Source organism: Strigops habroptila, chromosome Z (assembly GCF_004027225.2).
Source record: "Strigops habroptila isolate Jane chromosome Z, bStrHab1.2.pri, whole genome shotgun sequence".
NCBI classification, from domain to species: domain Eukaryota; kingdom Metazoa; phylum Chordata; class Aves; order Psittaciformes; family Psittacidae; genus Strigops; species Strigops habroptila.
Genome location: NC_044302.2, coordinates 83,020,425 through 83,046,443, shown reverse-complemented (window position 1 = coordinate 83,046,443; position 26,019 = coordinate 83,020,425). Strand labels below are relative to the sequence as shown.

Sequence of the window (26,019 nt, the reverse complement as noted above, 5' to 3'; positions counted from 1 at the left end):
GCGGCATCGCCCCCCGCCCAACGGCTCCGCGCCCGGCGCGCGCCGCGCTTCGCCTCAGCTGCGGGGACCGAGGCACGCGCTCCGCTGCCGAGGCGCGAGCCTATTGGCTGGCGGGCGGGGCACGTGACGGACCAGCACATACACGTGGCGGTGGCCGCGTTGGGGGCCTAGGTCGAGCGGCGCCATTTTGTGTGGGTGCAGAGTGGCGGCGGCTGCAACAGCAGCAGCAGGGAGGTAGGAGCTGGGCTCCCCCGTTCTCCGGTCTGGGAGGATAGCCTCTCACCTGGCACAGTGGTGACGAGGGCAACGAGTGCTGCGACAGGCAGGCTTAATGGTGTCTGCTGTGCAGGCGCGGTGCGACCCACAGCCGGGGGCAGGCAGGGGGTTGCTGCTAATTTATTTTGCCTCCTGCAAGCAGATATGTCAGGATACAGCATGAACTTAGAAGACTGGAATGCAGAGATGGGGGACGAGGCATCACCAGTCCTCCCAGCTCTGGAGCAGGTATGGGGTAGCAACTGGTGGGCTGTAGCTTGCTGGCTTTTCTTCCTCTTTCTTTTTTCCTTCCATCCCCAAGCCTTCTGCCTAGACAGCTGGTGGGCTGTGGTCCCCTGTGGTTCCTGAAGCACGTGGAGGAAATTGTCCTTAACTTGTATGTTGAAAAGACAGTCTTAACAAATAGCTGCAATTTTAGTCCTAAGTGTTTGGGTGCCCTGCGTCCCTGGAGGTTCTGGGGCTGTGGTCGGTGTGGCCAGTTAGGTGTTACTGCGTAATGCTGGCTGCCCACTTCTCACGTTGTGAGAGGATGTGTCCTTTTTGGAAAAGTATGTTTCTTAAAAATGACACATACTAGTTAGTCGTTAGTTATATGTGGGCAAGGAATTGAATCGTGGTGTGGGTAGGCTAGTGGACCAGCAGAGGCTGGAAGGAAAGTAAGAAAAACTTAAGCAGACTAGAAACTTCTAGTTGCAGATCAGTTGTAGTAAAGGGTATTCAAAGGGCTCTGTAGCTACTGAAAGGGGTGGTTCCTGTTGCCTGCCATTTTTCCTTTCTAGTGGACTCCTGCTCCCTTACGTATGTCAGATCTAGTGTTTCTGAAGTTGTAGATAAACTGAGAACAGATCACTGGTTCTTGGGTGTTAGTAGGGTGCAATTTCTCACACACATCAGATTGGTTTGGTGGTCCTTGTTTCTGTTGAATAGTGAAATGGCAGTGGTAGAGCTGTGTTACTAGGGATTAGCAGAACCACGTCTTTTGGTAGTAGTTTAGTTCTTGGATGTGGGTTTGTTGTTTTTTAACCCCATCTGGTAACTAAGTGCCTGCCACAGAGCCGCTTGTGGCCCCCCTCCCGCCCCCCTTGCTCCCCTGTTGATATGGAAATCAAATCAAGGAGAATTGGAAAACAAAAGGTAAAACCGTTGGATTGAGGTAAGAACTGTTTAATAATTGAAATAAAATACATTGAAAAAATACTGAAAAATACTTCAAGAGATTATAGTATTGTTTTTAACAATAAATGTCTGTTGACAGGGTGACAAAGCTGACGCCTGCAAAGACAGAGACAGAAAGTAGGAGAAACTTAATTAACTCAATGTTAGCTGTGTATAACGTGGTTTTGGTGACATTCAGATGCAAACAGTATGCCCTTTAGTATACCAAAGAGTAATAAACAAGTGAACACAAGAGTCTGAGAAGAGTGCATCTCAGAAGGTGTAGTGGGCAACTTGTTTTAAGTGCAAGACTTAACAACTGTAGTTGTATTTATGTATTTTGCTGGGCCTGGGGTTACCATGATGATGTGCTTTTTTTCTTTTTGCAGGCTAGCTTCACTGAAAGACCAAATGGCCCCTCCTCTGGCTTCAGTCCAAGTGTAGGCTCATTGGGTATGTAGAAGGCACTTTTACACACGTTTGGAGGAGTTGATCTCTTGAACAGTTAAGGAGAGTAAAAAAGCGCACCGTATTGTCATTGTGATATTTTCATGTATCTCACATGAAGTAAGCAAGTAACAGTGAGCAGACTTTCCTTTTGACCCTCAACCCTTCTTTATTGCAGGTCTGTTGCATACAGCATATAACTTCTTGAGAGTCAATAGGTGTTACCTCACGAGCATTTCTAAACATGAACAGTATTGAAAATAAGTGTTATATGCAATGTTTAGGAGTTCTAGTGATGTCCTGTTTCACAGGTATGTTGAAAATAGGAAAAGGTCAGATGAAGTTGTAGAACAGAAATCCATTTAAAAAAACACAGGACATTAATGTTTGGTATCAAGTTTCTGTAAATGGCTCCTGATTTAATGAACGTAATGCCTTTATAAACTTGAATAGAAGTTTTACATACAGAAGTTAGAAGAAGTTTAGATTAGGAGATAGAAGTTTTAAGTATGCCAAGCCATGGTTGTTGCTGAAGGAAACGGCAGACATGTTTTTCGAGGTCTCCAGGTTGCTATCTACAGTAGTAGGTGACACAGAACAAACACGAAAGGCAGTGCTTGTGAAGAGAACTTAAATTGCAAGTTAGGTGGAAGTGAGTCTTGGTGCTTCATGGTTGGTTTGTTCCAGCTGTTTCTTTCTGACTAGCTATCATCCCTGGTATATTTTCCATTACACACTGCAAAAGTAACTATTTTCTGATTTGTGCCTCTTGTACTGAACTTGTGGCAGGGAGGGTTTTTCTGCTGAGGGTCTTGCTTTCACTGTCATTATCAACCATTTGTTCCTTTCCTGAGACATGCGTATTCTGCCATTTTAGATCAGTGTGAGCAATTTCAAAGAGTTTGTTTTGATTTAACCCAATATTTCTTGTGGGTCTTAGTGGAGGGGGAATGTTACCAGTGTTCTCAAGCATAAGTAATAATACTGAGGTTGCTGTACTTATGCTGGATATGAGCAAACCTTATTTGCTGTTTAAATAAAGAGTTAAAGAACTAAAGCTGCTTGGGAAGTCCATAGGTGAGGCTTTCACTTAATGAGATTATGCATCTTGTCTTGACCTTGTTTGAAAGGGTGCATCAGCATTAGGGATTCTTTCCCTACAACGTGGTGGAAAAACATGTCCTTTTTTCCTTTTTTTTAATTTTTTTTTTTTTTTAAATCTTTCTCTTTTTTTGTTATTTCAGAAAAGGCTGCATGGGCCTTCTTTCTTCTCTTGCAAAACTTCTAATTTGTGAACAGATTGTGCTTCAGCTGATATTTAAGCTTTCATGAGCTGCTCTCTTGTATGCAGTGGACTTCTAGGCTCAGGACATAGCTCGCCTGTTTGACACTAAATGGCATGAGTAAAGTTAGTGTATGCAACTTAAAACTTTATTTTTTTTCCTTGAAACAATAGTAGTAGTAGTACTCTTGTGCAAAAACTTGTAATAAGGGTAAGGTACAAGTAATATTGCATACTTGCAAATTATTTTTTATAAAAACCACGCAGATATATGTGTGTGTGTATATATATACACAATATCAGGATTTAATAGCTCTTATTCAGTGATATGCTGATGCAATGCTAGATTCTAATACCAGTGAAGTGGAAACAAGGGTTCATTCTGTTCCTCTTAATCTATGAAAGACTGCTTGAAAGCTAGTAAATTTAGAGTGGTAACTAATACAGTGATGAATTAAACACTAGCATGTAGTACTTCTGCAGTCCCTATGAGACCAGTGTGCGTGAAACCTGTACAGAATCGAGGTGCATGAAAAATTCACACAGTAAATGAATAATAATTTTGAAAGTTGCTATTTCACCAATCTTAATAGGTTGGTTCACAAGTAATAGTGCAGTCTGCAGGCGAGTTGGTCTAAGTGCTAAGCATAGGAGACTTGACTGAAGAGCGATGATTCATTCTATTCTATTCGCTGTCTATAAATCTGTGTCTATAAATCTGTGTTTTTATCCAGCATGTTTCATTAGAGGGCAGCATGGTGGAGAAACTTACTGAAGCAGGTTTCCTGATCAAGTATTTTGTTGGCACACAGTGTGCTTTCCAAAAACTTTGGATATTTAATTAACTTACTGTGCATAAGTTATGGAAATCTCAGTGAAAGAGGAGTGATGGAATAAGGGGAGAGTCCTTACTCCTTTAGAGGCAAATAGACTTGGTCAGTGGAAGCCAATCTATTGTAGTAAACAATAAAAATAGCAGTTTAAGTAATTGGGGTGTTTTTATTTTCTGTTCCATTAAACATGAATATCAGAATCTTCTATACAGGGTTTGCCACAAACTACTCACATCTTGCAGGTGAGCAGGAACTGTGAACATTGTTCAGACTATAAAAGCATCAGTTTAATATTTCCATTGTTGTACAAGCCAAGTTTTCTAATGGAGTGTATTGGTAATGTATCAAATGTAATCGTCATCTTTTTTCTTTTATGACAAGCTCTTGTGCACAGGCGATCTTTAATGCGTTTTTTGTCTTGTTGTGGAATGTACTGGTGCCTAGGTTTTGTTTTTTTTCAGGAGTATCTATATCATTATGTAAAGTATTATCTATATCTGTATCATTATGTAAAGTCCAAGTTTTTACTTGGAAGGAAAACAGTAACAGTTAGTTTCCATGATGTGTCATGTGCTTGTGCATCATGTAATTTTGCAGACTTAAGTGTTTTATTTCAGATTTCATACCTTTGTTATGGTTGCTTGGGTACCCTGATCTTGACTTTGATATTGCAGATTAGGGAATTTCTTTTTTACAGAGTCACTCAGGTTGGAAGGCCAGCTCTGAAGATTGGCTGGTCCAAATCCTTCTGTCGAGTAGGGTCAGCTATAGCAGTTTGTTCAGGACCTTGTCTAGCTGAGTTTTGAATTTTTCCAGAGTGGTGACTATGCAGGTGCTCTGGGCAATTTGTGTAGTGTTTAACCACCCCCAGAGTAAAAAGATTTTCGTTATGTTAAAGTGGAATTTCCTGTATTTCAGTCGGTGCCTGTTGCCTGGTGTCCTCTTGTTGGCTATCAGGGTAAAGAATCTGACTCTTGTCACCTTGCTCACTTATGTTAAGATGTAAGATCCTTTGAGTCTTCTTGTTTCCAGGCACAGCAGTTCCAGCTCTCAGCCACTCTGTGTACAACAGCTGTATCAGTCTTTTCTTTGTCTTTGTGGTCCGTTGCTGGACTCACTCCAGTATGTTAGTGTCTGTTTTGTACTGGACACAGCACTGTAGATATGCTGTCACTAGTGGGGAAGGACCACCTGCTCCCACCTGCTGGTAACATCTTCCTAGCTGTTGGCCTTTACTGCTAGGGCACATCGGTGGCTTACGTTCCACTTACTTTCCACCACAGCCCTCAGTTCTGTTTCATCAAAGATGTTTTCCAGCTGGTTGTCACCGGTGTGTGCTGATGCCTGGAGTTGTTCCTCTGCAGGATTTTCCATTTTTCTTTGAACTTTGAGATTCTTACTTCAAATTGCCTGCCCGTGTCTCTGTGAGTTTCCTCTGAGTGAAACAGCCCTGTGCTATGTACTGGTTTTGTGTGTGTGCAGGCTTGGTGAGGGATGCATTCTGTCCCATCATCCAGGTCATGAATGAAAATGATAAACTCTGTTGGCCCCAGTATTGATCAGTGGGGCTCTCTGCTAGTGATTGGCTTCCAGATGGAGTTTGTGCTGCTAATCACAACTCTTGGAGCCCAGTCGTTCAGCCTACTGAATCAGTCCTCCTCAATGTCCAGTTGTCTAGGCTGTACTTCATTGGTTAGTATATGAAAATGTTATGGGAGACAGCGTCAAAAGCCTTACTTTCTTGTTTTCCAGGTGCTGTTGGAAGACCTAATAGAAGTCAGCATATGCAGGATCATTTTGGAGGGTATTCTAGGGGTAGAGGTAGGTTTGGATGGTTAAAATCTGAAGTTTTGTGCGTGATTAACCCTTCTTTTTGGATAAAACATTCAGATCGGAGGACCTTGCAATTGGTGTCCAAGTCTGGAAAGGCAGATTTTACTGGGTTGGTAGCAGTACTGTTGCTGAGTGGTGCTATTCTTAATGGAAAACAGTAATTGCACCTGTCCTAAGCTTTGTAATTTTAATACATTTTGTTTGTCTTACAACACCTTTGTCATGTGGTTGGTTTTTTTGTTGAGTGAGAGGTAGGCTACAGACCCGAGGTCCCTTTCAGCCTCAATGATTCTGTAATTTTACTGTTGGGTTTAGAAAGCCAACTCCAGCAGGCCTACCCTGAGGTGAGATATAGCTTTGGATGTTGATTCTTTTTTCTAATTATAGGTAGTGATGAATCCCTGAACAGATGGTGTCAACCAGCAAGTACATTTGGTAGCAGAAGGAATTTTGCCAACAGAGGTAACTTTTTGGAGTGTCTGTAATTTTAGTGGCTAGTCGTTTTTGATGCATAAAATTTTCCCTGTGGAGGTACTCAGTTCTGTTGTATCAGAGTCAGGTAAGTATGAGTTGGAGAATCATATATGTGGGTTACCATTCCTTATTTCTGCATAATGTGGGCACTCAGTATCACCTCTTAGTTTTGACTGCATAATGCCACCATGTTTGCCAGAAGGCAGGACTCAACATTGTTTTGTTCACCTCTTGCTTTGATTCCATTTTTCTTGGAGAGGGGTATTGTTCTGATAATTGTGTTGAGTCATAATGTACAAAAGGCAGCTGAACATTAGTATCCATATACATGCTATGTGAGGGAGTATATGAGTGCTCTTCAGTGGAAGACTTGAAAGCTTTCTTCAGGTTCCATAAAGCAATATTTAATCCCTGTGCTCTTACTGCCTATAATGTCAAGTGCCACTCTAGTATGCAGTGCATGTTGAAGAGTTTAGTAGTTCGCAGTTTGGCAGTATTGCTGTATATGCTTCCACCAAGTACTATGGGAAGCACATACGGCAGTGAAAGCTACTACCACTTAACATCTGTCTGGATAGTTCAGTGGCTGTAAGTGGGACAGGTTATGAAACAAGGGAGATAGAAATTAATACAGGCAAAAAATACTTTTCCATATGTTTAGGCAAATCACTTAGTTCTGTTGTAGTTTTAATTTGAATTCATAAAATCAGGACCGTGAAGAATAATTGCCAGATAAAAGGCACTTGATCTGCACATGCAAAAATGGGCAAACGAAGTTGCTGTGTGCTGTGCTGTACTGCAGGTTTTCAAGAAAGGAGTGCTGTAGAAAATTCCAGTACACAAAAGAGAGGTTTTGGAAGATCTCCTGGTGGCCTTGGACGAAGTGAGAGTAAGGTTTATATTTTTTTTTAATGCTGACTGATTTGTGTGGGAACAACATACAAGCAAGGTTTGCTTGCTTCTTGAACCAAATACAAAGGTGGAAGTTATGAAGTAGCTTGTGTTCTTCAGCAGTGTTGTAGAACATGGATGTCGTCTTTGGAAAATAATATTACTGGGAGTAATACAGAATGGATTGGATTTACAGAGAATGTTTAGGTTTTTGTGCTGTAGAGATTTTTAAGTAAATAGTATTAACTTTAGGCATAGTATTTTATTATGCTAATTGTAGACACTTTACCCACTACACAGTTTATTACTTACAGGTATTAAAGATGAGCAAAGAGAAAGACCTCAGTCTGGCACTTCGTTTGGCTCTAGAGGAAGAGGAGCATTTGGAGGTGCAGGTGAGACTTTTTAGTGGGGTGGCGAATCTTTCAAATTTCCTCATTGCGGATTTTGTGGCATTGCAGTACCCTCTTAGCATTGCTAAATGCTGTCTCTGTGATTGTTCTCCCTGTCTGAATTAAGAACCTTTTGCAGGTGCTAGGTAGCTTGCTTGCTTGCCTACACAAGGCAGGTTTGTAACTTGGATAAATTTTAGTAATTGGATTTTTTAAGCTTTTGTCTTCTGTAATTTTTTCACCTTGGTCCTACTGCTACTAGGTCAGTTAATGCACAGTGAAGCCGAGTTGCTAACCCCAAAATTCAAAGCAAGTCTTCAAGAACACTCTCGGTTTCAAAATAGACACTCTAGACTTTTTCCACCCCTGCTATAAAGGGAAGTGTTTTAGGTTTGTCCAGGTTACCCTACTGACAATAAGGTTCGTAGCTTTGAGAGACCAGTTCTTTCTGAGGACATTATTTTAATGTTTTGGAGTTTTTTGCTGTCCACAAAGGAGTTTTTCCCTCATTGTCTTGTCTTCCTTTACCATTGATGTTACTGTAACTTGGTTGTGCTACTTAGAGCATAGTAATCTATCACTCGTGAAAGTCCCATAATTCAAATTAGGAATACCATTGAACCAGTGTAATGGGTAGTGGATGGCTGATATTCTCAATGTAGGAACAGTTTGTATGATACTGGTGGAAGATCTTTTCATTGTGGTCAAGAGAAAGATAAGTATGCATTTTCAAAAGTGTTCTTTAAATCCAAAGAACAATTGGTTTGCCTCTGTTTGACTTAGTTTAAAGTAAGATTTTAGATTTTTAGTTCAAATAATGATTTTTAGAAATATTAAGTGTTTGTAAAGACACATGCTAATACTCATAGTGGACATAATTACATCCTTAATGCGGTATCGTAATTCCTTTTTTTACGACCATTGTATTAGTATGTAAAGACCATTATGGATATTGGTCGGCAACAGTTGCACTAGTCTGTAGAGATAAATGTGGAAAGATAATTCTTAATAAAGAGTAGTTTGTTACCTGGGAACTATATCCTTTTATAGTAAGAGGTATGTCCGGACCTAGCAAAGGAACAGAGCGAGCGCTGCTAGGTGGTTGTGCTGCCTTCATCTCTGAATAGTGTTCTTGTCACTCTGATAGAATTTGTAGAAGTAGCAAAGGTAGAGCTGTGTTCGGTTTTCTTAAAACAGGTATGCTTTTTTGCAGTTAGAGATCCTGTGTAGGCGTATTCTGATGGAAAAGGAAATATTTAAAAGTGATTGCATGCACTATATGTTGCATCTTTGCTCGGATTCTCTGTTACTGTCCCAATGAAACTGTGGTTTTATAGAGTTGCTTAAGTTCTTAGGTTTTCTCTCAAATGAGTTTTATTCCTATAAGTAATTATCTTCGGAATGCTTTCTTTAGCAGCAGCTTCCAAAGAATGCAGTGAAGAAATAGGATCTGGAAGAGGTGAGTAGCTTCTTCGCAAGTGACATGCCAGTTTTGATTTTAACTCGAGGAACATTCTCTTACTGGAAGTTGCTGGAAGTAATTAGGTAAAAAAGAAGTAAATGGGAAAATGCATAACCATCTCAAAATTGTTCATGTAACATGAGTTGCCAAGCAAATACTGTTACACTTAGTATGTTTAGACTTCATTCATCTTTAAATTACTGGGGAACGTAGTGGTGGTTGTCGCCTGAAGACAGACTAACATTTTGGAATGGAGTGCTGTAGAAGTCCTCTGTGCTGGCTGTTTTTTCTTCCTGATGGTAAAGCTTATATGCCTGAGACACGAGTGTAAGAGAACTTAATTGGCAATAGTGTAGGCATCTGAGTGAGGATAGTCATTAAAGCAAACCACAAAGGAACAGTACATTTCTCAGTTTCAGATGCTGTTTCTGGAAAACAGGCTCCATGTGTTTTACTGAATTCAAATTAGTAAATAGAATTTAATGATTTGTGTGCGCAGGAGATCAGGTTCCAATGCGTGATAAATAATGACTTCGACATGTATTGAAAGTCTCAGTTGGGAGAATCTATTAAAATGTTTACTTGCCTGCGGTGCTTTTTGCAAATGACTTTAGACTTCTTTTGCCTTTCTCTTACTCTTTGAGATGCAAAAAAACAAATGGAGAACTTCAGACTTTGTATGAATAATTTTGGTACCTGATCCCTCCTCATTTGAGATCCCTGTGAAATGACTAATCTTTTAGTGAGCATCGAATAATTAACTTTACACCTCTGAGACTTCTGAGTTGATTAGCTTGAAAAATACCTTAAAGAATACAGAACTATAAATGTGCTGCCATGAACAGATTAATTTTATTCTTATGTATTAATGAATGCATTGTTACTGAATTTGAGCTTTTTAAGTGAGTGTTAGATCTAGTAGTATAAATCTAAGTTCTAATAGAATTTCTGAAATTCCTTTCTGGAAAGTGGAGAGAAGTCTAAATGACATCTCACTGAATTTAACTTCAGTATCTCCATACTTAAAATAGTTCTAGTTCAGGTTTTCTTTACATTATTCATGAACTTGAGTGGTTTTGTTCTTAAGGTCCGAAGGTGACTTATGTGCCCCCTCCTCCACCTGGTGATGAACAAGCCATCTTTGCACATTACCAGACAGGAATTAATTTTGACAAGTATGATGAAAATGTTGTTGAAGTGTCAGGACTTGACCCTCCAGCACCGTTACTGGTTAGTGAACTCATAAATCTCAGGGTTTATGTTGAATATAATTTTGCAAGTATGTATTCTGAGTCTTAATATTCACTACTAATGGAAATATTAAATAAGATTTTGAACATTGCAGACAGCACTGTGTTGGAAGGAGATGCTGCCCATTTGCAAGACAGAAATTTGAATTCAAAATGACATTGACAGGCTACAGAAATGGCCCAGAGAAAGTAATACTGGATGGACAGGAAGTATAGTTCTTAAATTGCGTCAAAAGACCAGTTCAGGTCTTGAGGGAGGTCTTTGGCAGTAGTTTCTGTTAGGGCTGGTAGAGTTATCTTGTTGAAGTCTGTTACTGGGGGGTCTTTAGCAGTCTAAATGGCCACCTGTTGGAATAGTTTTCAATAGGTGGTTTGAAATAATTTCTAGCCCTTATTTCTGTGGCTGCTGTTTATTGTTTAGAAGTAATGTGTTAACTTTGCTTCTACTCCATGCTAGTTGGCTAGTGTTTTGATTAAAAAACTGAGGGATGTGAGGGGGGTGGAATAAAAGCTCTTTTTAAGGAGAACAATAAGAAGGGCCGAGGGGGTAGTAGCAGCTGTGTTGAAAGAGAAGATGCAGAGTGTTGGGTTTGTGTTTTTTTCTTTTCCCCCATCCATCTTCTGAAAGGTTTTCTCACTGAAGTTAAACTGATTTTGTCATGTTACAATGCTTTTTGATCCTAGTAATGGGAGCTAGAGCAACATCCCTATCTAGCTTTAGCGTAGAGGATAAGTGTGTATCCTGCATGAAGTAGAACTGAAGAGTTTTAGTTTGTTTTCATAGCATGCCCTGATGTGAGTTTACCTGCTTGAATCCAGATATATGGCTTCTGAGCAGCTTTCTGTCAAAGCTGATAAGACTAGCTGAATGCCTTCACTGTCCTTCAGGCAAGTTCACTTGCATGGCATGAGCAGGTTGAAGAGACCTGTGAGACTTTTACCTGCAGGAACCTTGGCAATCTAGATAACTGGTGAGGCCTTCTCAGGAGTTAATACTTTTCAGTATTTGGATGTCTGAATCCTATGGTAAGCATTGCAGTTTTTAAACTTCTAACTTTCATCATTGTGTATTGCTAATTTTTTTTTTTTTTACAGGCTTTTGAAGAAGCTAACCTCTGTCAGACTTTAAATGTGAACATTGGTAAAGCTGGGTACTCTAAGCTTACTCCAGTGCAGAAGTACAGCATTCCTATTATACTGGCGGGACGGGATTTAATGGCATGTGCCCAGACAGGATCAGGAAAAACTGTAAGCATTTTGTGTAGCCTTGATACTACTGAAAGTGTATGACCTTGAACTTTTAAAGTGGATGCCTCAGTCTTGTATGTGCCATGTGATTCACATTTTGCCCTCTAAGGATTTGACTTGCAGTGGCAAGTCTAGCATTAAGTACAGATGAATGATGGATGAGTTGAAGCATTTTTTGGCTGAATTTCTTTTTAATTTCAGTGAACTTGTTACTTGTCTTGTTACAACATGCCAGTCTTCAGGGCTACAGATAGAGATTCAGAAGTATAGGCAGTGATAGAAACAGCTGATGAGGAAAAAACCTCAGCAGCTGGAAAGTTGGGGTTTCTTCCTGTCTTGTGTGGGCTTTTATGTGTTGGTTGGTTGGTTGTTTTTTGTTGTGTGTGTTGGTATGTATGTGTTGTGGGTTTTGCTTTTGTTTCGGATTTTAAACTTACACCAGATTGTAACAGTATGTTGTCTTGGTTCGTCATCCTTGGTTTGATCAAATCTGATGTGCACCAGACTTAGTTTTAGGTGATTCAGTATTAATCATGGAATAGTGTTGAGAGTTGATAGTAAGTTGACAGTTGTCTCAACTTGTTAAACTGTTTAATATACCCAAAACAGCTATCTATAAGAATATTTGAATATTAAGTATAGGGGTTTTTTGCTATCCATTAAGGTATGGAATTCTAGCTTTGATGTGAGGGTTATTAGTTACTTCTTTTGAAAGACCTGTTTTCAGCGGGGGAAATGTTCAAAGCTTATGCTACAAGTATTCTGAATGTTTTTGGGACTGCTGTGCAGGTCTTAATGGAAGGAAGGGTGGTGGTGCAGCTGCATTGCAAACTGATCTGCTATTGTAGTAGCTTGGAAAATGGTGATACGTGGTTTACCTTAAAAATCTATGGATGATGATGTAAAGCATGTAAGTAAATACTAAGGAGGGGTTTCGATCCTGGGGTACCTAATCGTCAGTGTATGTCAGCATGATGTGTGGCACTGCCTGAAGAACACAGAAGTTAGCTAACGCATGGCTGTGTTCCTGCGTTATTAGACTCTTAATGTCCAGAGAGATATTTTTATGCATCATAACAAAGAAGAAATAAGCTTAAATGTTCTGAAGTGCATTCACGTAAATCCTTCTGCAGTCTGATTTCCTTGAAGGTGATAGTGTGCTGTATCATTTAGGCTTTAAGGTTGATACACAGCTTTTGGTGTGACTGATGAAAGTTTTAAGACTAAACAGCATAGATATTGCACCTTTTTCTTTTTTTTTCTTTTTTTTTTTTTTTTTTAAATTTTTTTTAGGCAGCTTTTCTTCTACCAGTTGTGGCCCACATGATGAGAGATGGCATAACTGCCACCAGCTTTAAAGAACAGCAAGAACCGGAATGTATTATTGTTGCTCCAACTAGAGAACTGATAAATCAGATCTTTCTAGAAGCAAGGAAATTCGTGTATGGGTAAGCTTTTGCACTGTTACCTGGTATTGGTCATTACGTCTCAGTTTTTCTGGTCTCAGACAGAAATTTCACAGCTCAAGCAAGCTCTTTTAGCTCTGCTGCTTCAAAACACAACAAAAGGTCTGTAAACTTGTCATTGAGCCCTTGTTGTGTGAGATGTTGTGTGAGAGCACACTTTTACTAGTTTCCCAATGGTCTTTCTCCTGTGACGTTAGTTTTACCAGTGAACAGGGAGAAAATTAGATCTATTGTCTAAAGGCTTGTTACTGTTAGGAGGTGGAATGGAAGGCATCGCCTGAGCAAAATTTGTGGGGCTAAATTAGACTTGTCTTTGCTCATTGAAGCAAACAGGCTTGGAGGCTGTCTCTGGCTTTGGGAAGTACCATCATGTTTGCATATTGATGTAAGCATGTTACTAAGAAAAGCTTCTTAATCTCTAAAACTATGTACCTAGTTCTATTAATTATGTTATTTTACACTACAGATACAGATTACTTCACAGTAAAATAGCTTCTGAATGTAGAAAATTTCTCCTATAGCTGCTGTGCAGTAAAAGCAAGATAAACCTACATTTTGGGGACAGTTAAACAATATCAGGGTGTGAATCTGTACCCCATAAAGAATTGCATGCGTATTGTTCAGATTCACGATATTCCTAAGCGCCTTGATTTTGTTCACAAATAGGAATCTGAAATGCGTATATTAATTGATAGTGGATAAATGTTGAAATGCTGTGAGTCCAACCTGCTTCTGTTCTCGGCTAAAGCTTTCTGAAAAGTTTCCTGTAAAAAAATTACCCAGTTTATATGAAACTGAGTTAGTATCTTCAACAATAGACAGTTTGAATTTGAGTGTGAAAATACTTCATGCATGTAAAAGCCTTAGCAGGAGGTTATAAAGGTAAGCTTACAAACTTGCTCCTCTGTGTCTGGCAGTTCTTTCATAAATGGTTTCTATTGGAGAATAATACCTGATACAGCTCTACTCTGTAGATCGAAACAAAAAGCCTAGTAGGAAGAGCACTAAGTAGTTTAGTGTTTGGGTGGGTTTGCAGTCTGATGTTGAGTGGCACATTGGGTTGTCAGTGTGATTAGTTGCTTTACAGAGAGCCATCTGTGTGGTTTTTATTTTTTACGCTGTCAGGTATGGAAAGATTACATCTGAAACTCCAAAGGCATGTATTTTGTGATTCTGCTTTTTCTAAGTATGCCATATAAAAAGGGACAATGTCTAAGACCCTAGTGTCACTTACCGCCAGTAACTGAGTTGAAGGGAGAGGGATGAAAGCAGGTGAAATGAAGCACTCTTTCCAAGCAAGCGACTTGTGTAGCCTCTATTATATAGTTTGAGTGGGATCTTTGAGCTTATGGTGAGTGCGTTTCTAGTCTTAGGTCCTGCTTTTGGTTATTGGCTGTGCTGTCTGGTGAAGGAGTTAAACTGCTCAAAGTAACCTGGTTTATGGTAGATCTGGTGGGGGTGTTTTATGTATTTTCATGAAACAGTACAGTTTGCATTAATCCAGGGGTTTTTTTCTGTTTTACAGAACTTGTATAAGGCCTGTTGTGATCTATGGAGGTACACAAACAGGCCATTCAATCCGTCAGATAATGCAAGGCTGTAATATACTGTGTGCCACTCCAGGAAGACTTCTAGACATAATTGCAAGAGAGAAGGTAAGATTTTAATCTGAAACATGCTTAGCTTTTTACATACTGGTTTTCATTTTTCAAATTCAGTAGAAGCAAAGATAGAGCCATGAAAACCAGTCACATGCCACCTTTGTAGAGGCATTTATGAAAATACAAGGGAGCTTTTCATGGAGTATCTAAACACCATGAGGTTTTCAAAGGAGTTGCATGAGTCCAGATCTCTTCAGTACTTTTCAGGGCCCATTGGAAAATCTCAGTCGAACACAAGCTGGCCGCAGTGTTCTTGGCAATTAAATTATATAATTTAAATACTTGGAACACCTTTTAGTTCTTGTGGGAAATTCCATGTTAGATTTTCACTTGATGTCCTGTTTGTTTTGCTAGAATAGCTGGCAATATGCTAATATTAATTCTTTGAATGTTTTAGTATTGATTTTACTCAAATGTAAAATTCAGGTGTAATACTGTATTTTAATATTTATTTTTCCATCCATTTTAAGTTCAAATCAAAATTGCTACGTATTGTAATGTGGTGGCTCAGTGATTTTGCACTGGAGAAATGAAGTTTGGCAAAATACTTGGTAGTAAGGTGGAGATTGGCTTTCTGTGTTGACAGGCTTCTAGTAGTCAGAATGACAGTCTTGGGCAGCAGCAGTGAAGTTCTCATGTCCTTAATACTTCCTGACACAAATTTTTTCAGATCAAGGTTTTTTTTTTTTTCAAGTATATGAGAGTTAGATGAGAGAACCTTTCTAAAGCTCAGACATAATTTCAAAATAGATGTGCTGAATAATAGGTGATGTGTAGGCTGTATCTTGATTTACTTTGCTGAAGCAAGTTCTGAAGCACTTCAGTGTCTGCATACTATTAGAGTTAGTGCAGATCAAGAAGTAAAATGGAAGTTGAGATGCAAATATAATGCACATATGCTTTTACTCAAGGATAAAGTGGTGGATAAAGAATTGGCTGGATGGCAGCATGCAAAAAGTTGTGGTCAGTGGCTCAATGTCCAGTTGAAGACCAGTAACGAGTGGTGTCCCTCGGGGGTCGGTGTTGGGACCGATCCTGTTCAGCATCTTTGTTGGTGACATAGATAGTGGGATTGTTGCGCCCTCAGCAAGTTTGCCGATGACACCAAGCTGTGTGGTTCTGTTGATACGCTGGAGGGAAGGGATGCCATCCAGAGGGACCTGAACACACTTGAGAGGTGCCCAGTGCCAGCCTCATGAAGTTCAACCAAGCCAAGTGTAAGGTCCTACACCTGGGTTGGGGCAATCCCAGTCACAGCTACGGGTTGGGCAGAGAAGAGATTCAGAGCAGCCCTATAGAGAAGGACTTGGGGGTACTGGTTGATGAGAAGCTGAACATGAGCCGGCTTCAGTGTGTGCTCATGGCCCAGAAACCAACTGTGTGCTGGGCCACATCAAAAGGAGCGTGACCAGCAAGTTGAAGGAGGTGATCCTGCCCCTCTACTCTGCTCTCGTGAGACCTCACTTGCAGTATTGTTTACAGTTCTGTTGTCCTCAAAATAAGAAGGACATGGAGCTGTTGGAGCAAGTCCAGAGGAGGGCCACAAGGATGATCAGGGGCTGGAGCAACTCTCGTATGAAGACAGGCTGAGAAAGTTGGGGCTGTTCAGCCTGGAGAAGAGGAGGCTGCGTGGAGACCTCATAGCAGCCTTCCAGTGTCTGAAGGGGGCCTACAAGGATGTCTGAGAGGGACTCTTCATCAGGGACTGTAGCGATAGGACAAGGGGTAACAGGTTCAAACTGAAACAGGGGAAGCTCAGGCTAGATATAAGGAAGAAGTTCTTTACAGTGAGGGTGGTGAGGCGCTGGCACAGGTTGCCCAAGGAAGTTGTGAATGCTCCATCCCTGGAAGCATTCAAGGGCAGGTTGGATGGAGTCTTGGGTCATGGTTTAGTGTGAAGCATCCCTGCCTACTGCAAGGGTATTGGAACTAGATGATCTTAAGGTCCTTTCCAGCCCTAACTATTCTATGATTCTGTAATTAACTTCTACCAGAAACCTACTACAAAGAAATAATTAAAAGGTGGATTTTGGCAATTAGGATATTCTATAAGCATGTACTGTCAGTGAACCAATACAGTTTTTCTTCCACTGAAATACTTTCAGGTTGCTTTGCATAATGTGAAATACTTGGTGCTAGATGAAGCAGACCGCATGCTTGATATGGGTTTTGGGGTAGATATGAAGAAACTGGTTTCTCACCCAAGCATGCCACCAAAAGAGAAACGTCAAACACTAATGTTTAGTGCCACTTTTCCTGAAGAAGTTCAGAGGTGAGTGAAGTAAAAACACAAATATATCTGAAGATGTATAGAATGAATGTCTGAAGAGTTAAGAGCACTGCTTGTATTTAAAAGCTTACAGTCTTGCTAGAAGGTGCTGAAAAGCTATGGTGTTAACATTCCTTGCTGAAGACTTCCCTATTTATTTTTTTTTTTGTTTAGGTAACAGAACTAATAACTTGCACAGATTAACTGCTTAATTTAGGTAGGGACTTCAAAAGCAATTTCTAAAGCAAACTTAAAGTTTGTCTGAAGGCTTTTAAATTCTACTTTTGCAGAAGTCCTTATGCTGTCCCTGTTTCTTTCTTGTCCCTCCCCCACTACATCTGTGCAAACTCAAAACCAGTGATCTTACTGTTTCATGAGCAGCACTGGTAGTGCTGTTGTTGACAGCAGGATGTAATATAACTAGACTCTCTAATTATTGCCTAACTCGCCAGCCTTTCTGTTACACAGTTCTTAATTACATGCATAAATGGTATTTGATTATGGTGGTTTTAAAGCTTCCACAGATGGTTTAGGATGTATCTTACAGCTCTATTACTCACTGCCTTGAAACCTCCACTTCCCAGACTCTTGAGAGAATAGTCTTTGACAGATGTTAGTGGGTTGCTGGGCCTGGGAGTAACAGTACAAAACAGCTCATTCCTTACAGGTGGATGGAAATTATTCAGTATTTCCACTTCTTAAGAGATAGGCAGGTGAATACTCATTTGTAAATCAGAGGAGTGTAAACTTCAGTTTTAGCAGTTGACATGATTCTGGTTTATTTTGTGGAAGGGATACTGTTGTGGCAGTATCACCAAAAAATGCCAATAAACATATTATGTTTTGAGAGCATGTAAACTGATCAGACCATTGCAATGAAAGCATGTTGGCACTTCAGTGAGTCAGATCCTGACAATTTTCTTCTGGCTTTCAAAAAGTCTGAAAGATCTTTTCTGAGGCGGGGAGAAAACATCGTCAGTAGCTGACTGTCCTGAATGGAAGAATGGAATGGGCTGCTTTTCTCTATTCAGTCAGTTAATACTGACAGCTGTTGGGGAGATTACTTGTCTTTCTTCTCAGTAGGATTGAATTAACTTTAAAATCAGTCTTCAGTAGCCTGTTGTGGCTTTGGGTCCTCTATATTATAAATAGTTTTTTTCATCTTGAAAGAAGATCTTGTAGTGATAGGTAGCAGATTCATGTTCAATTTTGTTTCTTTTCAAGGCTGGCTGCTGAATTTTTGAAATCAGATTATTTATTTGTTGTTGTTGGGCGCGTGGGTGGAGCTTGCAGTGATGTTCAGCAAAATATTCTTCAGGTTCCTCAATATTCCAAGAGAGATAAACTGATAGAAATTCTGCAAAGCATAGGTAACTTTTCTTATTGCTAATTGTTTTCCAGGGAGGACAAAATTGTTTGTTCTTAAACTTGTGCTTTTGCTGTTGACCAGCTCATGATTCTCTGCTGTTATACATGTTATATGCTTTATAAGTCTACTGATGGAAGCTTGAAGCAGACCATGGGGGCTTCTGGGTTTTTAGATATAATTGTTTTATGAGTATTTGTCAAGGTCTCATATCTATTGAGTACTAGCAGACAGGCTTCCCAGATGATAAGTTTCATTATGTGGTGAATTACAGTACTTTAGCTTCTGGGGGTATTATCTCAAGATTATAGGTGTATTTCACTTATGTGAACTTTCTGACCTATATTTTGTTAATGGCTGGGGTTTTTCTATTTTTGCTCTGAATGTATCTTAAGTTCTCATGCTGAAAACTGGAAGGGAGTTTGGAATTAAAAATTGGTCTGTGTACCTTTATGTTCAGTGCTTAGAATGGCATGCCGCTTTTAGCCACATGTTGTAAAAAGGGAGTGCATGCTTGTCGCAGAGAACAGCATTTGTTTCTTCCTTTATAGAGGAGAAAAAACCAATGCACTTATCTTGAGCTAGGTGTCTGTGTTGCTCTCAAAATTGATGGATTAAATTTAATTAGTTCAGCACAGACGAGAAATTTCAGTCATGCCTTAAAGACTTTATTCAAAGTGTGTTCTGGTAGTAGGTGTTTATATAAGTAACTTTAACCGTGAATAGTGAAAATACGTCTGGTTTCAAACTGCAGTGAATCTGAACTTCTGTTTAACATAGGTCATGAACGAACCATGGTGTTTGTGGACAAAAAGAAAAAAGCAGATTACATTGCAGCCTTTCTTTGTCAAGAAAAAATAGCTGCTACTAGCATCCATGGGTAAGTATATTTAAAGTGAAAATCAGGTAGTAGTATTAAGTGAAAGTCACTTGATAGTATATCTTACCTGAAGCTTTTATTGAGATTCATGTTTGGCTCTATCTGTGCGATTTAGCTTGTGTAAGATAGCCTTCTTATCCTTAGCAGCTCTGCCCAGTTGAGAATATAGTGTTTCTGAAGGCCAGTTCTCATAGCATTTGCTGTGTATACGTCTTCCAGGTTGATCAGACTTGCAGTGCTGTGTGTGAACAGGAAAATCTTACGCTTACTGCTTAAAAATTAAATATATGTATAATTCAGTGGAATCAGCTTTTGTTTATATACAGTTTTTGTTATCATTTGTGTGACCAAAACCAGGCCTTAGGGTAAGATGATATTCCTAAATTCAGTTGGCAGTTGTGAACCTTCCACTTTGTCTTACAGGCTTCCTCAAAGTGACGAGGTAAGTCAGGTTATGTACCATGCAAATTTCTGCCGCCTTGATGTGCTCATGGACATAGCATTTGTATGGAGATCAATCTAAAGAGAAGATGCTTCTAACCTGTGTTTGTAGTCTACTCATTAGTGTTGCATACCTGAACAAATACTGAGAAACAGGGTGAAGTAGTTGCTAATTCCAGGTCTAAACCCTGGAATCTAAAAAAATGGTTTGTCTTTCATGTAATGAGCTGGAATGTAGTTCTGAGGTGTTTATATGTCAAAATATAGGACAACAAACTGAATCTTAAGGTTCCTAGTGAACTGTAGCACATAGAAAATGTTATTTTGCAATATTTTTCATCTCGTAAGATGAGAGGACTTGAATCCTTGCCAATAGAATGATGTTTTGTTCAGTGTTCTGACAGTCATCAGAATATCAAGGTTGTAAATGGGTTAAAATGATGTTAGTACACAGATAGATGATGTTTGTATATGTCCTGTGCCCTATCAGTTTTACAAGTGTGTGAAGAGATCATTTCGAGAAGATCTGGCCACCTGTTCTTGTCTCATCTGAACTGCTGTCCCACAGCTTGACTTGTGTGGAAGGAGATTAACTCAGTATGAGAGATTCTTACTACAGTGTGAGTTAAGGCATAGTTACAAAGAGAATAATTGGTTCTGTGGAAGCTGCTAGACTGTAATGAATGTTACTGATTTCTGATTCATTTGAGGTTTTTTGAGGTGAAGTTGGAATAGTTGCTTTTCTCTGGAATAGTGGGCATACTAGACTTCACTAAATATCCCATATTAGATTCAAAAGGGCACTGTTTTTTAGCTTTCTAAATTGGGCAATGAAGAACATAACTTAAACTCTGATCTACTGTATTGAAGTACTGTATAATCTGTAAAGATTCTTTGAAATTGCAAACCCCATAGCAAATCCAGTTTTCTGAAGCGCGTCTGCAAGGATGGTGGAGAGGGACTCTTCATCAGAGGCTGTAGTGATAGGACAAGGGGTAATGGGTTCAAACTTAAACAGCAGAAGTTCAGGTTAGATACAAGGAAGAAGTTCTTCACTGTGAGAGTGGTGAGGCACTGGAGCAGGTTGCCCAGAGAAGCTGTGGCTGCCCCATCCCTGGCAGTGTTCAAGACCAGGCTGGACAGAGCCTTGAGCAACCTGGTCTGGTGTGAGGTGTCCCTGCCCATGGCAGGGTGTTGGAACTAGGTGATTTTAAGGTCGTTTCCAGCCCAAACCATTCTGTGATGAAGAAAAGGCAAGTTATGTGCTGTTTGCTGGCCACAGTTTTTACTGTATCTGAAAATGGCCTGTGCAGGAGTCTAGGTAGAATTCGTCTGTGCTATTCTGTCTTCCTTCTGTGAAGAGCAGGAAAAGCACTTCTGAGTATGGCATGAAGAAACAGTCAGTTAAACAAGTGGATCTTAGCAAGGCAATGAGTTCAATGAGGCTGTCTCTGGTTCTTTTTAAAAAAATTAATTTCTTAGAAACTTAGGTTAAAATAGTTGCTGTGTCTTGATGCTACACAGTTAAAAAATCTAAACTGGTGGCGTGTAGGTTGTTTTCATATTGTGTTCCCCCAACCTACTTCTGTCCATGAATCATGACCTTTTAACCTGTATCTTAATTAATACTGCAGATTTTTTTGAGATGTGTTCTAAGCATTTGCTTTCTTTGCAGAGATAGAGAACAGAGAGAGAGAGAAGTAGCCCTTCAGGATTTTCGTTCTGGAAAATGTCCAGTTCTCGTGGCAACTTCAGTGGCAGCAAGAGGTCTGGATATTGAAAATGTTCAACATGTTATTAATTTTGATCTTCCGTTGACCATTGAAGAGTATGTACACCGAATTGGACGAACTGGTCGTTGTGGAAATACTGGCAAAGCAGTTTGCTTCTTTGATAATGCTTCAGATGGCCATCTTGCACAATCTCTCATTAAAGTGCTTTCAGATGTAAGTTTCAAATCTTAGTGTTTAACTTTTTCTGTTCTTCAGGATTTCAGTTTAACATACTCAGCAACTATATTTTTTGGTACAGTTATGGAACTCTTAATATGAGTTGGTAAAGCAGTCAAAGTGTCTAAATTCACTTCTCATTATGTAGGCCCAGCAGGAAGTTCCTGTTTGGTTGGAAGAAATTGCTTTTGGTTTTCAAGGAGAAAGATTCTTTATGTCACCTAATGTGCAGAAGGTAAGTCTGCAAACGAACTGGAAGTCTTAGCTTTTAGAACTTTATCGCAGTGTGACAGTGTGTTCAGCAGTATATATCCAAAGTAATGCCACTGAAACGGTTTCGACTATCACTGTGTACCTTATTTCATCATACACCTTCAACGTACTCAGTGTTAGTTTCAGTATTTCTGAAGCTAATTTTGGACAGCTTGCCCAGTTTGGTCTCTTAACTGTGTGGCCTTAGTAGCTGCATTAGCCTTGATCTGTAGTGTCAAGAATTACTCTTGAAGGTTTGTGCAAACATGCTCAAAGGCTGTAGTTCCACAAGTTTCTCTGCTGCATGTGTAGGTTAGGAGCAAATAGTTGCTAGTTACACAGTCACTGCTTGTTACGAATAGCTCAGTCAGGTAACTCATTTGACTGAAAACTTCAGCTAATTATAGTTAGATAAATGCCCCAATCTCATGCATGTCAATTGTTCTTTATGCCTGCAATAAGGAGGAGCTTTCTGGTCTTTCAGTTTTGCACATGCCATGTGTTAAAACACAGCTTAACTAAATGAGACAGCTTAGGTGGCATAGCTCTCAAATCACTCTGCAGTCACTAGTTGAGGATTTAAATTCTGTGCTTACTCCTGCTTTGAATGATTTTTTTTTTCTTTTTTTCCAACTGATGTTTGATACTTACTGCTCTTACCTATTTGGATTTTAATGCGTTCATCAAAAGCCTTTCCTTGGTCTCATGCTTCCATAAGAACTTTACAACATCTGAGTTGAATTTCAAATGTTAAAACCCTGAAAGAGACCACAAGAACAATAATTGCTCTTACGGCTTACACAGTCTCTGAAGCTTGAGTTCAAGCTCAGACCTTCCTTTCATTGTCTATCTTCTTTCATACCATTATTATTGAAAGTATTGGATGGCTTGGGTGTATTTACTTGCCTGACTAGTTCTCTAATCAGATTTGAATCCTTCCTCTTTGGGTCTTCACGAAACTTCCTTTACACACTTAAACTTTTGCTTCCTTCTCATGCATGCAGTCTCAGTGAATCTTTCTTCTCTATTCCTGTTCACAGACACTTTTAAAATTTGTATAGCTTGCTTTCAAAGGTGGATCTCTAGATTGCTTCCAAATACACATCTCCAACCTTTGTGGAGCGTCTCCCAGAATTTCATTAAATCTGTCATTTCTAGGTCCAAGTATATCCTTCATGTCCTGTGTCTCTTTGTCCACATAGAATACTTTCAGGGCAACTGCTCTCTTAATCACATACATGCAGTGCACCAGCTCTTTTGAGTTGGAGATCATCAGATTGTATTCCTTTCTTGTGAGACCTCATGTCATTCTGACAAGAGATTCTGAGAGAAACTGAGTATTTGTAATCAGCCCTCTTTCCCCCCTCCTTTGAAATTGACTATTAAAGCTGGTTTTTGCTGTTTTACTATTACCGAAAGAGGCATTTGTATCATCTACTGTTCAATAAGGATCCTGATGCCCTTTCTCTTGGGGAAGAAAGGTGACGCTTGTGTTTTTACAATATTCACTTTCTCTTTCAAAGGGACTGCATGCAAGGGCTGTTTGGTAATCAGATGGTGAATTTGAAAGGGGAATCTGTTGGAGGCTCTTAACCTGTTTATTTTGGGACAATTTTACATGTGACTGAGCTTTGTAATTTTTCCAGAGGAAAAGGCTTTTGCTGGGAAAGTAATGCAGACATTCATTCTTAACTAAGGAATGGAGAAGGTAGTTTTTCCCCAAAGTTGTCTCACCTGGTTTGTGTTGGGTAGGAGAAACTGGGATTTGAACTTTTGAAAGGATTATTCTCACACCTGATAAAATCTGAGCTTGATTAAAGTGCATTCATTTTACACTGAGGTCTAACCACCTATGTATAGAAGTTTTATGATGAAAGAGCTTCTGTATTTATTAAAAAAAATACAATATTCAAATTATCTTAAGATAAATGCAGAAAGCTAAAATTGTTTTGTAGTGACTGTCACCTCTAAATTGTTGAACGTGTTAATGATTCTAAACTAGTACCTGTTCTGTCCTAGAATTACAGAGGCAGAGGCAACATGGACCCAGAAAGAATGAAGATGTCATATTCTGGGAGTGCACAGGAGTCATGGGATTAGAACTACTTCAGTATCAAACTAGATTGTATTCTGTTGTGCTTTAAGTAAACTGTTGCATTTCATGTTCCTTACTGTTGAGTTTCTGAAATACTTAATGTTTAAAAGAGTAGTTTGTATGAAATGCTAAAGCTTTCAGCCATGTATATATGCTCTGTTATGATGAACCCAGTGACGATTATCACTTAATGTGGGAAGTCAAAAGTAATTTTTTAGGAAGCACTTCAGGTATTAAGCGTTAAAACTTTCAGTATGTGCTGGATGCTTGGTAGCTTTCATGCTGTAAAAAGATGGAGGTTTTGCAAGCAGAAAATAGTAAATCCCTTTAGCTTACAACTTTGTTACCAACTTTTGCATGGGAAGATAGTCTTGCGAAGAGTTAGCTTGGGAAGAGCTTTCGGAACGGGCCCATCTGAACTTCATGTTTGTTCCTTTTTGTAACAGATCAGTTGCAAAATTTTAATCTAGTAATGAGATGACATAGGGATCTCTTAAAACATCTTTGAAGCAGTTACCTAATAAAAGCTTGAGGAATGCATATTGATAGTGGATTTTTTTTTTTTTATATCTGATGTAAAACCATATGTCATTTTGGTTCCATAAATTGGTATTATTTGACATGCATGGAATATGCATCTCCATAGGGAACTAAAGGTCAGTGGCTACATCCACAACTTAGTTGAAACACATGTTTTTACAGGCCTGTCTTGGGAAGGGTGGAGCTCTGTGTGACTTCTAGTATGTTATTGCCTTTGACAGACATAAAGGCTCTTCTGTTATCTCTTGTGGAAAAGTTTACCCTAGAACAGGCTTGGTGGGTCATGTCCAAAAGAGTTTCCCAGACTTGTAGAAGCTGCAGATTGTAAGCCACCCTTAGCAACATGTCAAGGAGATTTCCTTAAAGTTGCATTTTTTTTTTTCCCCTTCAATTTCTTTTAAATTTATTATTATTTACCATTTTGGTATGCTGTAAAGATGCATATGATTATGTCACTTTCACAAAGGAAAATGGCAAAGTAATTGTCGTGGTAGTTTGTAATGTCTTGTACAGCTGAGCAAGCTTACACAAGCTTCTCTCTCAAGTTCCCCGGTATTTAGCACACCATGCTGAGCGCTATTTCTTGTACAGTCTTCCCATTTAATACAGGGAAATAATACATTTAAGTTCTGCTTAGAAGACTGAAGGTTTAATGCCCATGTTTGTGAGAATTGGAACTGACTGTGGCAGTACTATGTAATCTGTTGTGGAAAAGCGGGTTGTCATTCTTTTTGTATGAATATGTTTTCAAAAGTATTTGTCTACTTAAGTATCTGTTTACAAAAATACTGTTATTTTTGTAGACTGTAGTTTTACTGCTACATAATGCGCAAAAAAGATAGCAAAAGTCTTAACTGTATACTCAGAAGCGGGCTGAAGGGATGGTATACCTCAACTGCAGCTCACAAACAGTGTATGTATTTAAGCTTCAAGTTTGTAATTCAGAGTAAAATACCCTGACTCCTTTTCCTGACAAGTCTCTTGGAGGATTTTTTGCATCCATTCTGAACTTCAGGTAAGAAATTGAGAGTGCTTTGGTTCCTTACTGCAAGAAATACAAGTGAACTGTTATTTTTGGAGGAGGCTGTACAGCTGATAGAACTTTCCATTTCTGTGGAAAGAAACCAAAGGAAGTATAGTCATGGGCCACTTGTACAATAAACCTAAGAAGAGAGCCTGGATTAGCCTTGTTTAAAGGTCCACTTTAGATCTCTGGGTGTTTTTGCTTTGCCGTCCCATTTTATGCCTTTTGAGTCAGAGGGATAAGCAGCAGGGGCAGTTCTGTAACTGTCCGAAGAGCTATTATGGCCCTGTTGTTCTTAAATCCTTGCACTGAAAGCTAGGCAAGAAAAATAATGGTACTGTTGTAGCGTAGAGCTACTGTTACTATAGTGCTGTGTCACATTTTTTGCTGCTTGGGACTGTAAGTGCTCAAATTGCTCAACATTTTCCTTTAGAAGGACTGCATGAAAAACTAAATATGGTCCTCTTCTTTAGAGGAGGTGTACCTGACCTAAAGGCCATAAGATGTGGTGAGTGGAAGTTAAAGCTGCAGGA

The 26,019-nt window shown here is 39.5% G+C and overlaps 1 protein-coding gene across 1 annotated transcript; it reads left to right on the top strand.

Moving 5' to 3' along the window:
• The first annotated feature begins 420 nt into the window (after positions 1-420).
• Positions 421-24,462, top strand: DDX4 (DEAD-box helicase 4). The gene is made up of 17 exons (XM_030512943.1): positions 421-504; positions 1,821-1,884; positions 5,746-5,814; positions 6,214-6,288; positions 7,103-7,189; positions 7,506-7,586; positions 8,998-9,042; positions 10,133-10,275; positions 11,391-11,543; positions 12,837-12,991; positions 14,535-14,664; positions 16,776-16,942; positions 18,164-18,309; positions 19,086-19,185; positions 21,302-21,572; positions 21,724-21,810; positions 23,847-24,462. The coding sequence occupies exons 1-17, from the start codon at positions 421-423 to the stop codon at positions 23,925-23,927; spliced, it is 1,938 nt and encodes a 645-aa protein (XP_030368803.1). The 3' UTR covers positions 23,928-24,462.
• The last annotated feature ends 1,557 nt before the right edge of the window (positions 24,463-26,019 follow it).